The sequence below is a fragment of the Aotus nancymaae genome, unplaced genomic scaffold (assembly GCF_030222135.1).
Source record: "Aotus nancymaae isolate 86718 unplaced genomic scaffold, 86718_ANA_hifiasm-v0.15.2.pri h1tg000032l_0, whole genome shotgun sequence".
In the NCBI taxonomy this organism is placed as follows: domain Eukaryota; kingdom Metazoa; phylum Chordata; class Mammalia; order Primates; family Aotidae; genus Aotus; species Aotus nancymaae.
In genome coordinates, this window is record NW_026988445.1 from 4,435,179 (window position 1) to 4,450,943 (window position 15,765).

The 15,765-nt window shown below is 36.7% G+C and overlaps 1 protein-coding gene across 1 annotated transcript in view; it reads right to left on the reverse strand.

Moving 5' to 3' along the window:
• Window positions 1-15,765, reverse strand: part of USH2A (usherin) — a 775,604-nt gene that overhangs the window by 451,429 nt on the left and 308,410 nt on the right. The window contains exons 22-23 of the mRNA XM_064383503.1: window positions 14,029-14,159; window positions 469-595 (exon numbers count right to left, since the gene is read on the reverse strand). Coding sequence (XP_064239573.1) covers window positions 469-595; window positions 14,029-14,159 — 258 coding nt within the window. The remainder of the gene's footprint in view (window positions 1-468; window positions 596-14,028; window positions 14,160-15,765) is intronic.

The following is a 15,765-nucleotide window of genomic DNA, read 5'->3' on the forward strand; positions in this document are numbered from 1 at the left end:
GGAGCAAAAACTAAACTTAAATGTGCAAAAACAAGATGTGTGTCCCAAGAATGCGTCCTATCAACTGTGTAAGTTAGGAAAAAATATTTACTTTTTCTGTCTTAGTTTCCTCATCTCCAAATGCAGACAAAAACTGTTCTCCTCTACTTTATTTGCCTTTTGGAGGTCAAAAGTAACATGAGAGAATGTAACTAAAAGCCCGTGCAAATTGTAGAGGACTGTAAAAGACATAGAATGGCTACTGGTGACTTCATTCTTATTTTTTTTTTACTGAAGACCTGTGCGGATGAAAAACTGATTGCCAGGCTTCATCATTTTAGGAGCATCCCAAAGGCAAATTCAACAGCAATTTAGATGAAATTGAGTAGAAATGATGGTAAAATAAGAATGTAGGAACATAGGCAACAGAAAAGTATGGCAACACCAACATATCAACAGGGCTATTTATACATATCAAAAAGTACTTACCTGTATATATCCCATCTACAGTGATTTGGCCAAAAGCCTGATGCCTAATAGCAATTATTTCATGCCATTTGCCATCACTATATTGTTTACCATGATCATTAGTTGTAGTTACTTCCACTGGTGACCCCTTAAAGGAATGAATAAATTGAATGAATGTTTATACACGCATATCTACACATATACATACGCATGCAGACACACACACACTTATATATTTGATATAAAACAATTAACAAGTTTCAAAATAATGATCCTGATAAAAGCATGCATACATTTCAAACAGAACTCAAAATTAAAGTTAATGTCTAGCATCATTCCAGTTTTCCTGTGATATATTAATACTTCCCTGAGCACTACAGTGCACAGATCTTTAAAGGTCTCATCTTTGCAATAAGAATTTCTTACAAAGCCACTTGCATTTTCTGATGAATAGCTATATTCTTCAGAAAGGTAAAGAATTTTCAATTCTAAAATTTTAGACGTTAATTTTCATGGCAGAAATATAAAAAAGGAAAGAATAATTTAAAATAAAATACCATTCAAAATAGGTTCTAAAGATAGAGAGATACCAGACAAGTTACTCTTAACCTCACAAAACTATCAATAACAAATGGGAATGACATTCACATGAAAAACTAGCCAGTTATGATACATTAAACATAAGGGTGGAGTTAATGTTAATACACAATGCTTTGTGGTCAAAATCTGACATTGATAGTTCTGGCTAAGGTAATCATATCATAGTTTAAAATGAGTTTCTAAGTGATAAGTCATAGGAAATGGCAGATATTAAGAACAGAGTTTAGCAAAAAAGGAGGTAAGAATTTAAAAAATGAGAAAGAGAAATAGAAGAGACACCTGCAATCTCACTACTTTCGAGCCAAGTAAACACTTTTCCCGTATGTTATGGTAGCCTTGGTTACCTATAGTAACATTTTCAGTGTTAACAAGAAAATAAGACTAAGTGAAAGATATTCCAACTTTGTTACCAACATCACTACTACTACTATTAAAGAAAAAAATGAAATAGAAATTACTCTAAAACTTCTAAATGAAATAAATTTTATTCTTAATAAAGTCGATTTACTTAAGAATAAAGCTTAGTCTAATAAAATCTTTAACAATTAAAAATAAGATTGGGTAAAATATTACCAAAATATTTAATTACCAGAAAATTTCACCAAACTCTAATAGTTTTGCTATATTGTTTTTTTCAAATAGAGAAAATAAATAAATGTTTTATGTAATGGAGCTCAAGATGTATTTTGAAATACATACAATATTAATCATACTATCTTTAGTATGATTTCTGTTTATCTTTCTTTGAAATAGCTTCTGTGATATAACATGTCCACTCTACACATTTAATTGGCTCCTGTCGGGCCTCATAAAGAGCTTGACAACATGCATGACATACAGAATTTCATGTTACCAAAGGAAAAAAAAAAAACCAAGCTTTTAATTTCCCATGAGTATGAGTGGGTTACCTCTCACGTGGACAACATCCCAACTTTTACAGACAACTCTGTCAGCTAGAAACATGACTATTTGGCAAGTTCTAGACTTTGTATTTTTGTAGGTTGACTTTCCTTATATTTGTTTTGTCTACACACTTTATTTTCTTCAACCCTATTTCAACGTTTTAATATTTTACAAACACACATTTCATTATTGTAGTTTAATAATTAAAACCAGAACTGGTGTCGTGCCCAATTAATGTGCCCTGGTAGCATGCCCATTAGTTTTTCCATTAGTGAATTCAACAATACTAATGGGATTACTAGCATGGGATGCTAATTGGGCGTGACATAAGAAACTGGCTTACTTCTTAGCATACCCTTGCTAATGATGAAATTAATGAGCATTTTATTAAATGCTGTCTCATCAAAGTGTACTTAGTTAGCGTTAAAATTGTTACAAACGATGCTGCATTCTAAAGATCAGGTGTCTGAGTAAGTGGTTCTTCATATTTTGTTTGGCAACAATCTGAAGCATTAACAGTTCTCTAGATCAGAATTCACATTTATTGGAGACAAATTCAAGTACATTACCTACAGCCTCAGCATGCCAAACTTATTTTATACTTACAGCAATTTAGCACATCATTTTTTGATGATTATTTTAAGACTACTTTCCCCTACCAATGTTAAAAGAACAATTCTGTGATTTCTGGTGTCATATTATGTGTGTTGTTCTTTCTATTTAGAACATATCAGACATATTCAATAGATGCTATTCAGAATTGTGCAAAAGCTTTCATTTTAACAGCTTGCTTCCAGGTAAGGTCAGAATATGATGTGAATTTCCTGTAAATGTCACTGAACATAGAATATTTAAGGGATAAACATGGGTCATTACTGGTCACTAAAATATTATCTGAACAAATATACTCAAAATTGAATTTAATTAAAGAATGGGAAAAGACAGCTAATTGTTGGATACAACAAAAATTACAGTAATTAAAAGATGGAGTTAACTTTTCTTTATTGTATCTTTTAACAATAAGTGTCCAGTTTATAATATACACATTTCCAATTTTGTATACTATGAAGAATCTCCCTTTCCCTAAACATTTATTCAGTAGAATGCCTTGGATAGTTGGAAGACAAACCAAATACATTTTTATATCTATAGCTTCTATATAGTATTGCATTGTTATATACGGAATTTATTACTAGATTTTATTAAGATATTTAAAAAAGAGCAAAGTACATGAGGATCTCCAGTTATTTTAAAATATGTGCTAGACAATTACTTTAAAATTCCTTGAAATTCTCTTCATAATTCAAAATTTGGTTATTTTGAATGAGTTCAGTAAAAACAATTTAAAAAGAACCATCTTATTTTTTCCTGATTAAAGTCAAATTATCTGAAATCAGATAAATTTAAACAAGGCTGGGCATGGTGGCTCAGGTCTGCAATCCTAGCACTATGAGAGGCCAAGGTGGGAGGATTGCTTGAGGCCAGGAGTTTGAGACCAACCTGGCAAAATAGCAAGACTTTGTCTCTAAATTTTAAAAAATAAAAAATAAAATAAACATATAACAACTAGATCTTTATATAATCATTACAAAACTAGACGTTTTAACCCAGAACTTGGGTAATTTTCTTCAATTATGAGTAGTAATATTTTCCCAACAGTTACTGAGTCAGTCAGCCAGGTAATATGTCAGTGATCATTTATTTACTGAGCATCTACTGTGTTCCAAGGACTGTTCTAAATCCTGAGGAAGCATCTGTGTACAAAACATTCCTAGACTTTGTCCTCACTGGATAATGCAGTCTGATAAGAAAGACACCCTAAATACATAATTACTCATATGATTAGTATAATACAGTATTCACTAAACTCATCCTCATTTAAAGATTAAAGGAGGAAAAGTGGCTTAAAGTGGTACCCAAAGTATTTAAAATATAAATAAATGTAATGCGAATAGAAGGCATATGAAATAAACTTCTATCCTTTTTTAAAGCCAGGATAGCTCTAACTTCATACAAGAAGCTGCACTGATATTACCTTGGAAAAGGAGGGCAAACAACAGAAGAGTATTCAAAATTTTCACCGTCCCTCAGTTTTAACACTTCTTTGTCTAAAAATGAGTGAGGATTTCATTATAAATTTAGAAAATATGTTCAGTACCTGCATCAGAGTACAAATTCCTTGGAGGTAAGGAAGGACACCTTCCTTGCTAGCATGAGCTCATTGTTTCATATATAGATAGCATCATGACCCATAAGCACTTAGTGTAATGCATCTGATTACATTTTCTCAGCTAGATCCTAAGGCCATCCTGCTCAACCCATACCTTACATTTAAAAAAAAAAAAAATTGTCACTTTCCTGAAAACTCAAGCAGCTTTTACCTTATGGAGAGAGATTATTTCAGATAAAAATTTACTTACTAGACATAATTAAACCCTCCCCACTCCCCTTAGCCCTCAACTTTGCTTTAACAATTTTATTAATACTTGGCTGGCACCTATGGACTATGTATACAGGTTAGGGTTTGGCTATACAGGGTAGGGACAGAGCAACTGGGAAAGCTAATGGCAGTGACAAGTACTCTAAGTAACTGTGTGAGTGAGAAGTGTAAGGTGGGGGCAGAAATGATGGGCAATGCCCTGTGAATGTTTCTCTGAACTCTTTGCCACGTTTAGCAGCAGCCTGTCCAGATGATCACTGTAAAGGAAATGAAAAAGACAAGCTCTTCCAGATGAGTTTCCCAGCTGCCATTCTCCTTTAAGCACTGTTTGACCCCTTTACCCTCCTATCCTGCAGAGTCTTAAGGTATGGCATCCTGTAGAAAAAGTAGCACCACATGTCAAAAGAGAAAGCAGTCAAGCTTCAGATTTGGGGAAATCATTTTTGGATTAATTCTCCAATGACTGTACCATATTTAGTACGGGTTGGGGGGCCTATAAATACTCAAAATCTGTGATGACCAACCAATGGCCAGAATTCTAATGAGTGTCATTTTGTTCATTTCTCTGTTCCCGGTGCATAACTGTGGAGTACAATAAATTCTTAGCAAAGTTGCATTGAGTGAAATGATTCAGTGCTATTCAAATAATTGAATTCAGTGCTAGTTCTATCCCTAAACCACTCTATGACCCTAGTTAAGCCACTTCATCTAAAGCAGAGATGAAAACAATACCAACCTCAAGAGGCTACTTCAAGAATGAAATGAGATCATTAACAGGAACCCACTTTGTATACTTTAAAGCTCTATAAATAAGTGCTTCTGTGATTAGTTTTTCTCCATCTGGCTTCTTCTTAAATATCTCGAGATAGTAACAGGTTGAAGGGGGAGAAGCAGACCAGATTTTTCTTTCTCAATGACAGTCTTCTATTTTACCACACTCTCCCCTTTCTTTTTCTGATTTTTGTTGATTTTTTAACTTAGCCTTGTTAATTTGGATGTCCTGCAGAACATTTTTATTAGTAGTACCTAACTTAGTTTTCTACATTTAAAATCAAGCATGTGCCCTATTTAATGACAACAAAACATCAATATAATCTATACCTTTATTCCACCCACACTCCGCCACTAAGCTGATAACTTTAAAACTTTTAATTCACTCATCTTTCCTCTCCTTCAATTCTCACTAATTTTAGCAACAAATGATTAATAACAGTTTGTTTTCCCTTGTCCTTGCTATACTTCTCTTCTCTTTCAAAGATTCTTATTTGGCACTGTAAAACAGAGTTCTATTCATTCTGTCATTAAATATTTAGGCATAACTTAATATTGCTAGATTTATTATTCACTGATGCTTTTTATATTTCTGACTCTATTATTTTTTCCTTTTGGTTAGATTACTTACTGAAATATTTGTTTACAATGTGGTGCGTAGATGGATTTTTTTCTGAATTTCTGGATATTAACAACCATCTTTCTTTCATGCTGAAAAGCAGTGTAGCATTGTAGCTAAAATCATGGTCTTTGGAGCTTGATTGCTTGTGTTTATAATGTGGCTTGGACATTTATTAGTGTTCTGACTTGGGGAAAAATTAACTTAGCTGTGACCTAGATTCCTTACCTGTAAAATGGGAATATTAAGAGTATCTACCTCAAGAAGATCCAAGATGGCCAATTAGACACAACTCCAGTGCACAACACCCAGCGAGAGAGACACAGAAATCCAGAGATCTCCTAGCTCCAACCAAGGGACCAGGTACATTTCAATAAGTCTGGTCTGACGGTGAGCAAAGCCCACTCAGGGCAGACTGAGGCGGGGAGGGATGCTGCTTCACCCAGAAAATGTATCTGACCAGCAAGTCGGAGGTTCCCCCTCTGGCGCTCTGGTCCAGATACAGTGCTTCCCCAAGCCTCAGCAATACACAGAACAGGGGATGTTTACAAGCACAGAGTTGAATAAGGGCCTGTGGACTAAACTATCGCCCCCTCCCCCTGTCTGGAGAGAGACGGAGCTGTAAGTGGGAGCAGCTGGGCGGCCCCTACCCCATGACCAGTGCCGGGTGTGGCTGGGAAGGTCCCTACCCTCCCCCACAAACCCCAGAGGGCTGAAGTTCTGACTCCAGTGGGTTGCGCAGCCAGTGCCATAGTCTGATATGAACGCTGAATGATCCAGCCCAGTGGAGGAAGGGCACAACCCACCACTAGAGGGATGGGACTGGGCTACATGTTTTAACAAAAAACACAGGAAGCTTACGTAGCAACGGGACAGCGTTCTTGACAACCCAGCAGCTCCTACCAGTCAGCAGAAGAGGCGAGCCTAATCTCCCAGTCTAAATAAAAAAGACACAGGAAGCTTCCCTAGTAACCTGAAGGAGTCCCTAGAAACTCAGAAGCGCCTCCACAGGCAGACAAGCGACCTCATCAAGCAGCTTCCTGACACCACAGCCAGGTAAATCCACAAAGATGGGAAAAAGCGCAAAAAAGATGAAACCATCAAAGACCAGAACAACTCTTCTCCTTCAAGGGATCACGACTCCTCAACACAGAATCACAACTTGACCGAGGAGTACGACGAATTGATAGAAACAGGCTTCAGAAGGTGGATAATAACAAACTTTTCTGAGCTAAAGGAACATGTTCTGACTCAATGCAAGGAAACCAAAAACCTTGAAAAAAGGTTAGATGAACTGCTAACTAGAATAACCAGCTTAGAGAAGAACATAAACGACTTGATGGAGTTGAAAAACACAGCATGAGAACTACGTGAAGCAAACACAAGTTTTAATAGCCAAATCGATCAAGCAGAAGAAAGGATATCAGAGATTGAAGATCAACTCAATGAAATAAAAAGAGAAGTCAAGACAAGAAAAAAGAGTGAAAAGAAATGAACAAAGCCTCCAAGAAATATGGGATTATGTGAAAAGACCTAATCTATGCTTGATTAGTGTACCTGAATATGATGGGGAGAATGAATCCAAACTGGAAAACATGCTCCAGGATATTATCTAGAACATCCCAAGTCTAGCAAGGCAGTCCAAATTTCAAATTCAAGAAATATGGAGGACAGGCACATAATCGTCAGATTCAGCAGTGTTGAAATGAAGGAAAAAATGCTAAGGTAGCCAGAGAGAAAGGTCAGGTCACCCACAGAGGGAAGCCAATCAGACTCACAGCAGATCTCTTGGCAGAAACCCTACAAGCCAGAAGAGAGTGGGGGCCAATATTCAACATCCTTAAAGAAAAGAACTTTCAACCCAGAATCTCATATCCAGCCAAATTAAGCTTCGTAAGTGAAGGAGAAATAAAATCCTTTATGGACAAGCAATTATTGAGAGATTTCATCACCACTAGACCTGCCCTACAAGAGCTCCTGAGAGAAACATTAAGCATGGAAAGGAACAAATACCAGTCACTGCAAAAGCAAACCAGTTGGCAAAGACCAAAAATGCAATGAAGAAAATAAGTCAACTAATGGGAAAGAAAACCAGCCAGTAACAAAATGGCAGGATCAAATCCACACATAACAATATTAACATTGAATGTAAATGGCCTAAATGCCCCAATCAAAAGACAGAGACTGGCAAACTGGATAAAAAGTTAGAACCCATTGGTGTGCTGTATTCAGGAAATCCATCTCACATACAAAGACACACATAGACTCAAAATAAAGGGATGGAAGAAGATTTACCAAGCAAATGGAGAACAAAAAAAAAGCAAGGGTTGCAATCCTAGTCTCTGATAAAATGGACTTCAAACCAAAAAAGATCAAAAGAGACAAAGAAGGACAATACATAATGGTAAAAGGATCAATCCAACAGGAAGAGCTAACTATCCTAAATATATATGCCCCCAATACAGGAGCAACCAGATACATAAAGCAAGTTCTTAATGACCTAAAATGAGATTTAGACTCCCACACAATAATAGTGGGAGACTTCAACACTCTGTCAATATTAGATCAACAAGACAGAAAATTAACAAGGATATCCAGGACTTGAATGCAGAGCTGGACCAAGCAGACCTAATAGACATATACAAAATGCTCCACCCCAAATCCATGGAATATACATTTTTCTCAGCACCACATTGCACTTACTCTAAAATTGACCACATCATTGGAAGCAAATCACTCCTCAGCAAATGCAAAAGAACAGAAATCATAACAAACAGTCTATCAGACCACAGTGCAATCAGACTAGAACTCACGATCAAGAAACACCCTCAAACCCGCACCACTTGGAAACTAAACAACTTGCTTCTGAGTGTCGACTGGATAAACAATGAAATGAAGGCAGAAATAAAGATATTCTTTGAAACCAACCAGAAAGAAGACACAACTTACCAGAATCTCTGGGACACCTTTAAAGCAGTGTTGAGAGGGAAATTTATAGCAATAAATGCCCACCAGAGAAGAGAGGAAAGATCTAAAATTGACACCCTATCATCAAAATTGAAAGAGCTAGAGGAGCAAGATTAAAAAAAACTCAAAAGCTAGCAGAAGACAAGAAATAACTAAGATCAGAGCAGAACTGAAGGAGACTGACACATGAAAAACCCTTCAAAAAATCAATAAACCCAGGAGCTGTTTTTTTTGAAAAGATCAACAAAATAGACCACTAGGCAGATTAATAAAAAAGAAAAGGGAGAAGAATCAAATAGATGCAATAAAAAGCGATAAAGGGGATATCACCACTGATCCTACAGAAATATGAACTACCGTCAGAGATTACTACAAACAGCTCTACTCACATAAACCAGTAAACCAGGAAGAAGTGGATAAATACCTAGACACTTGTACTTTACCAAGACTAAACCAGGAGGAAGTTGAAACCCTGAATAGACCAATAACAAGGGCTGAAGTAGAGGCAGCAATCAATGGCCTAACAACCAAAAAAAGTCCAGGTCCAGACAGGTTCACAGCCAAATTCTACTAGATGTACAAAGAGGAGCTGGTTCCATTCCTTCTGAAACTGTACCAAACAATACAAAAGGAGGGATTCCTCCCTAACTCATTTTATGAGACCAATGTCATCCTGATACCAAAACCAGGCAGAGACTCAACTAAAAAAGAAAACTTAAGGCCAATATCCATGATGAACATTGACGCAAAAATCTTCAATAAAATACTGGCAAACAGATTGCAACAGCACATCAAGAAGCTTATCCATCACGACCAAGTAGGCTTCATCCCGGGGATGCAAGGCTGGTTCCACATACGCAAATCCATAAATGTAATCTATCATATAAACGGAACCAAAGACAAAAACCACATGATTATCTCAAGAGATGCAGAAAAAGCCTTCGATAAAATTCAACAGCCCTTCATGTTAAAAACTCTAAATAAACTAGGTATTGATGGAATGTATCATAAAATGATAAAAGCTATATATGACAAACTTACAGCCAATATCATACTGAATGGGCAAAAGCTGGAAGAATTCCCTTTGAAAGCAGGCACTGGACAAGGATGCCCTCTCTCACCACTCCTATTCAACATAGTATTGGAAGTTCTAGCCAGAGCAATCAGGCAAGAAAAAGAAATAAAGGGTATTCAATTAGGAAAGGAAGAAGTCAAACTGTCTCTATTTGCAGATGACATGATTATATATCTAGAAGACCCCATCATCTCAGCCCCAAATCTTCTCAAACTGATAAGCAACTTCAGCAAAGTCTCAGGATACAAAATCAATGTACAGAAATCACAAGCATTCCTATATACCAATAACAAACAAACAGAAAGCCAAATCATGAGCAAACTCCCATTCACAATTCCTACAAAGAGAATAAAATACCTAGGAAGACAACAAACAAAGGATGTAAAAGACCTCTTCAAGGAGAACTACAAACCACTGCTCAACAAAATAAGACAGAACACAAACAGAGGGAGAAACATTCCATGCTCATGGTTAGGAAGAATCAATATTGTGAAAATGGCCATAACGCCCAAAGTAATCTACAGATTCAATGCTATCCCCATCAAGCTACCAATGATCTTCTTCACAGAAATGGAAAAAACCACTTTAAACTTGATATGGAATCACAAAAGATCCCGCATAGCCAAGACAATCCTAAGCAAAAAGAATAAAGCCAGAGGCATCACACTGCTGGACTTCAAACTATACTACAAGGCTACAATAATCAAAACAGCATGGTACTGGTACCAAAGCAGAGACAACCAGAACAGAGACCCCAGAATAAACACCACACATCTACAACCATTTGATCTTTGACAAACCTGGCAAAAACAAGCAATGGGGAAAGGACTCCATGTTTAATAAATGGCATTGGGAAAACTGGCTAGCAATGTGCAGAAAGCAGAAATTGGATCTGTACTTGTCACCTTACACTAAAATTAACTCCAGATGGATCAAAGATTTAAGCATAAAACCTAACACCAAAAAAACATTAGAAGAAAATGTAGGCAAAACCATCCAGGACACAGGCATAGGCAAGGACTTCATGACTAAAACACCAAAACCAATGGCAATAAAAACCAAGATAGACAATCGAGATCTAATTAAACTCCAGAGCTTCTGTACAGCAAAAGAAATCATCATTAGAGTGAACTGGCAACCAACAGAATGAGAAAACATTTTTGCAATCTACCCATCTGACAAAGGGCTAATATCCACAATCTACAAAGAACTAAAACAGATTTACAAGAAAAAAACAACCCCATTCAAAAGTGGGTGAAGGATATGAACAGACACTTTTCAAAAGAAGACATCTATGAGGCCAACAAACATATGAAAAAATGCTTATCATCACTGGTCATTAGAGTAATGCAAATCAAAACCACATTGAGATATCATGTCACTCCAGTTAGAATGGTGATCATTAACAAATCTGGAAACAACAGATGCTGGAGAGGATGTGGAGAAATAGGAAGACTCTTATACAGTTGGTGGGAGTGCAAATTAGTTCAACCATTGTGAAAGACAGTGTGGCGATTCCTCAAGGATCTAGAAATAGAAATTCCGTTTGTCCCACCAATCCCATTCCTGGGTATATACCCAAAGAACTATAAATCGTTCTACTATAAAGACACATGCACACATATGTTCATTGCAGCACTGTGTACAATAGCAAAGACCTGGAACCAACCCAAATGCCCATCAATGATAGACTGGACAAAGAAAATGTGGTATATATACACCATGGAATACTACGCAGCCATAAAAAAAGATGAGTTTGTGTCCTTTGTAGGGACTTGGATGAATCTGGAAACCATCATTCTCAGCAAACTGACATAAAAACAGAAAGTCAAATACTGTACGTTCTCACTCACAGGTGGGTGTTGAACAACGATAACACGTGGGCTCAGGGAGAGGGGCATCACACACTGGGGGCAGTTGGGGGGGTGGGGGAGAGATAATGGGAGGTGGGGAGGGATAACATGGGGAGAAATGCCAGATATAGTATGCTCCTAAAGTAAAATAAATATATTTTAAAAAAAGAGAATCTACCTCATAGAGTTGTTGAAAAGTTCAAATGAGCGTGTATGCATGTGTAGGTATGTGTGTGTATAGCTGTATGTATGTATGTAAATGTACAAACTTCTGTATAGAGAGAGCACTTCGAATAATGCCTGGCACAAAGAGGTCTCATGGAAGTGTTAGCTTTGCTTAACTAGGAAATAGATGAGTGTTTTCAATGGATTTATAATAAATTCCTTCTTAAATCAGATATTCTCTCTTATTTTTCATTTCGGCATTTTCTTTTTTTCCTCTTTTTCTTGAGCATGTGCTTTTGTTCTCCTTCTGAATCTCTTCTTAGTGATAGTAGTCATGTCTATCTTTCTTGTTTGGTCACATTTTATTATGTATTTTGAGAGATTTCTTCAACTTAATCTTCTGACCTACTAATCTGAGGCTCAAAGTGTCTCTCTTCTAATTAATCTACTTAAAGTTTTCAAATGAAAAATAATATTTTCCATTATGTAATTGAATCAACTTCAGCTGACATTTTTTTTTCAGTTGCCATCTGCCTTGCCTTCTGCGACGGCTGCTGCTTCTTCCTTCCTCTCTGGCTGCTGGATCTGCTTAGGTGTGATGTTATTTCCTTTTGCTTACTCACTGCCCACCTGCTGGCATCCTTTAAGAAGATGCATTACTAGGGGATGCTCAGAAATCCTTATGTCTGAGGACCTACAGTGCACCAGCCAGGGAGTTAGCAGGCTCCTACCAAGTCATAAGGAGGGAGCCTTTCTGCCCCTGGTCCTTCAAGTGGCCATTGTGTGGCTTTCCCAGCTTCATAAAGCAGGGGGGCCTTGGCCTGCGTCTTGAGCCTGTCAGGGTCCTCAGATACACTTGGTACAATAGGCCCTGCCTTTTCCTCTCCAAGGTCACTGGATCTCCAGGGTGCATGAAGCTGAGATCCTCAGCCAGATCGCTTAGTCCATGATCCTAGATGCAACTTGGATACAGAGACTGAATCTTGTGCCTGCTTTATGAATAAAATGTAAACATTTATTTAGCAAGCATAATGTGTGATTGATAATCAGTTTTAAGTTGAAGAGCTGAAAAAGTGGAAAGCTAATATATTTTACTTAGTCTTACTCATTTCTCAACTACTCACAGGCCTAATACAATATCTAATAACAAATGCTCACTGATATTTGTTCAACTAAAGTGAAGACAACTGTTCAGTGCTTTCCCACTGAGCTTAGGAAAAACTCAAATCCTCACATTTACTCACAAGGCCCTAAATGACCTGATTTCTACCCAGCTCTTCAATCTACCACCTTTCCATTTGTCTCTGTTCCCAGCCATGTAAGATCCACCGTCTAAGTGTACTGAATGTGCCGTGTTCTTATTTACCTCAGGCACTTAATATTTGCTGCTCACTCTGTCTGGAAACTTTATGATCAGCACCTTCCCATGTGGAGATCAGTATCTCCCCTGTACTGCCCCACCTAAAATATACACCCTCTAATACAGACATATGCTCTCGTCCTGACCATGATTGTAGCTAAAATCATGGTCTTTGGAGCTCGGACATGGACTTTTCCTCATTGATTTGTTTCTCAGTTAAGTATCATATTTCCAGAGAAAATGGACAACTCAGAAAAACTTTATTTCTTTATTTTATGTTCCTATAATATATAGCATACTAAATTTTTATTTTCATAGAGTTTAGAAACATTTTAAATTGACCATTTTACTGTATCCTTTGCAGATTGTTTCACAGGGGCATGGGCATATTTAACTTTAAAACTATTGCAGTCTGCCACACCCAGCACAATAGTACCTGATAGCCACCTAAATATTTGCTGGTGAAACAATGAAAAAGAAAGGGAAGAAAGGAAAGGAGACATGATATTTTGCTATAAAGAAAAATAAAAATAGATCTCTTTAATTTATTTAAAAGTTTTAATCTTCATTATAAGGTGGCATTTTGGTTGTTAAGCACATAAATTCTCAGTCAGACCATGATTTAAAAGTTAGCTGTGCTATTTTAGCTGAGGATAAGTCACATTACTTTTGTAAGTTTCATTTTCTTGATTGGCAAAATGGGGATAATAATAGTACTTACCTTGTAAGTTTTGGATAAAGATTTAGTGCGAAAACAGAACCATTTACCTCAGTACTTGGCAGCTACTAAATTCTTAAAAATATTAACTCTTGTAATTACTCATTTACCTGAGGATCAAAAAGAAAATAAAGACGTCCGTTCTTCAACTGAAGTGCAAAATACTCTTCCTGATTGCCAGGTGATGCTGCAAAGACAATCAAACCTTCAGCCACCTTTGTTCGAAAGCTGGCCTTAATGCCTGGTAAGACAAGTGTGATCAGCAAATCAGTGCTGGGGTTTTGTTGATTCTTTCTGATAAATGTACATTTACTTTCATTATTATTTATGATGTAGTGAGTACAGTCAGGAAATTATACACAGCAATGTCCTGGCATGGTCTCGGCCATTTGGTTTTAAATATATCCCATTTTAAATGCCAATCAGTACTCGGAATCTTATGCCAGCATTCCTGCTAATCAATATATAATGAAGTTTAAATTTATGCAAAACTCATCAACCTAAAAAGACATATTGTCAACCCAAAATTGGATACTTAGAGTATCAATGTGAAAACATTATCAGAGAGTCACAAAAATAAATGGGTTTTTGACACGAGTGAAAGAAACACAGAGGGTCTTGCTTAAAATATTTATGAAGTTTAAAGAGTCAGTTCAGTAATAGAAGCTAATATTGGAAAGACCTGCCATGAAGTGGCCTATAGAGGTAATTTGCCGAAAGCTGAAATACCATCCTATAACCAAATGGTTTGCAACCTTCAGAATTTCAGGATCTTTACTAACCCTTCAGAAGACATACCAGCCCTGCATGGGACATACAATGCTTTTTTTCTCATAGAAATTTCCACAGCTTAGGAAGCAGTTGCAACATGCAACTGCCTTATGAATGCCTTCCCCGTACCATTATATGGTCCCATCTCTACTCTACCCAGTATCCCACATACTCAACACATACTATGGAGCTCTTGCTGTGTCTAAGGCTTTTTGCTTAATGTATTAAAACTGGAAAGAGACACAATCTCTGTTTTCAGAGAATCTCCAGTTTAAAATATTAAATGTATATGTCTTAATAGACAAATTATCCCATGAGAATCAAATATAAACTCAAGACCATATATGAAAATCAAATAACAGCTTAAGAAGACCATAGTAAATATTGAATGAATACTGATTTGAGTAGAAATACATCTGATTCCTCTAGATGTACTTTGTAAACATTTTGTGAGTTTGGATGAAGAGACAGGAAGTGAAAGGTACGTTAGAGGTAAGAGAAAACTAGCTAGGTTTGAAGTCAGGAAAGCAGGTATCATTTGGTGAACATTAGACTATTGCCTTTTCAACATACATCTGTGGAACACTAACATTCATTGAATAGTACTCTGCTACACAGCAAAGAAGAAAAACTAATAAGCCCATACCTGACATTGAGTTCTAGCTGAGAAAAAAGACAATTAAAAAAAAAAAAAACTATAATATGATGTGATAAATGGTATGGGGATATATACAAAATACCTGATTAAAACAAACAGGGCGGTTTTAGAGAATATAATGCTTGAGCTTGTTTTCAGAGAATATGAAGGATTTGGGGGAAATTTTACAAAGGCCTAGAGGTATGGAAAGTTTGAGGGAGGCTGGTTGTGAAGGAGGGAGTTAGATAAATCTGGAGAAATAGGTGAGACTACATCTGTACATTCTGGCTTAAGAAGTTGTATAGAAGACAAAGATGGAAATGAATGCCATGTTCTGAGTTATTTTTAGAGTGCCATTCCCTTAGTCACAGCAAAGGTAATGTTTAGGATGGAGGCTTTAGACTTTCCGATAAGGAAAATCAAGTTTATCCTGGCGTTC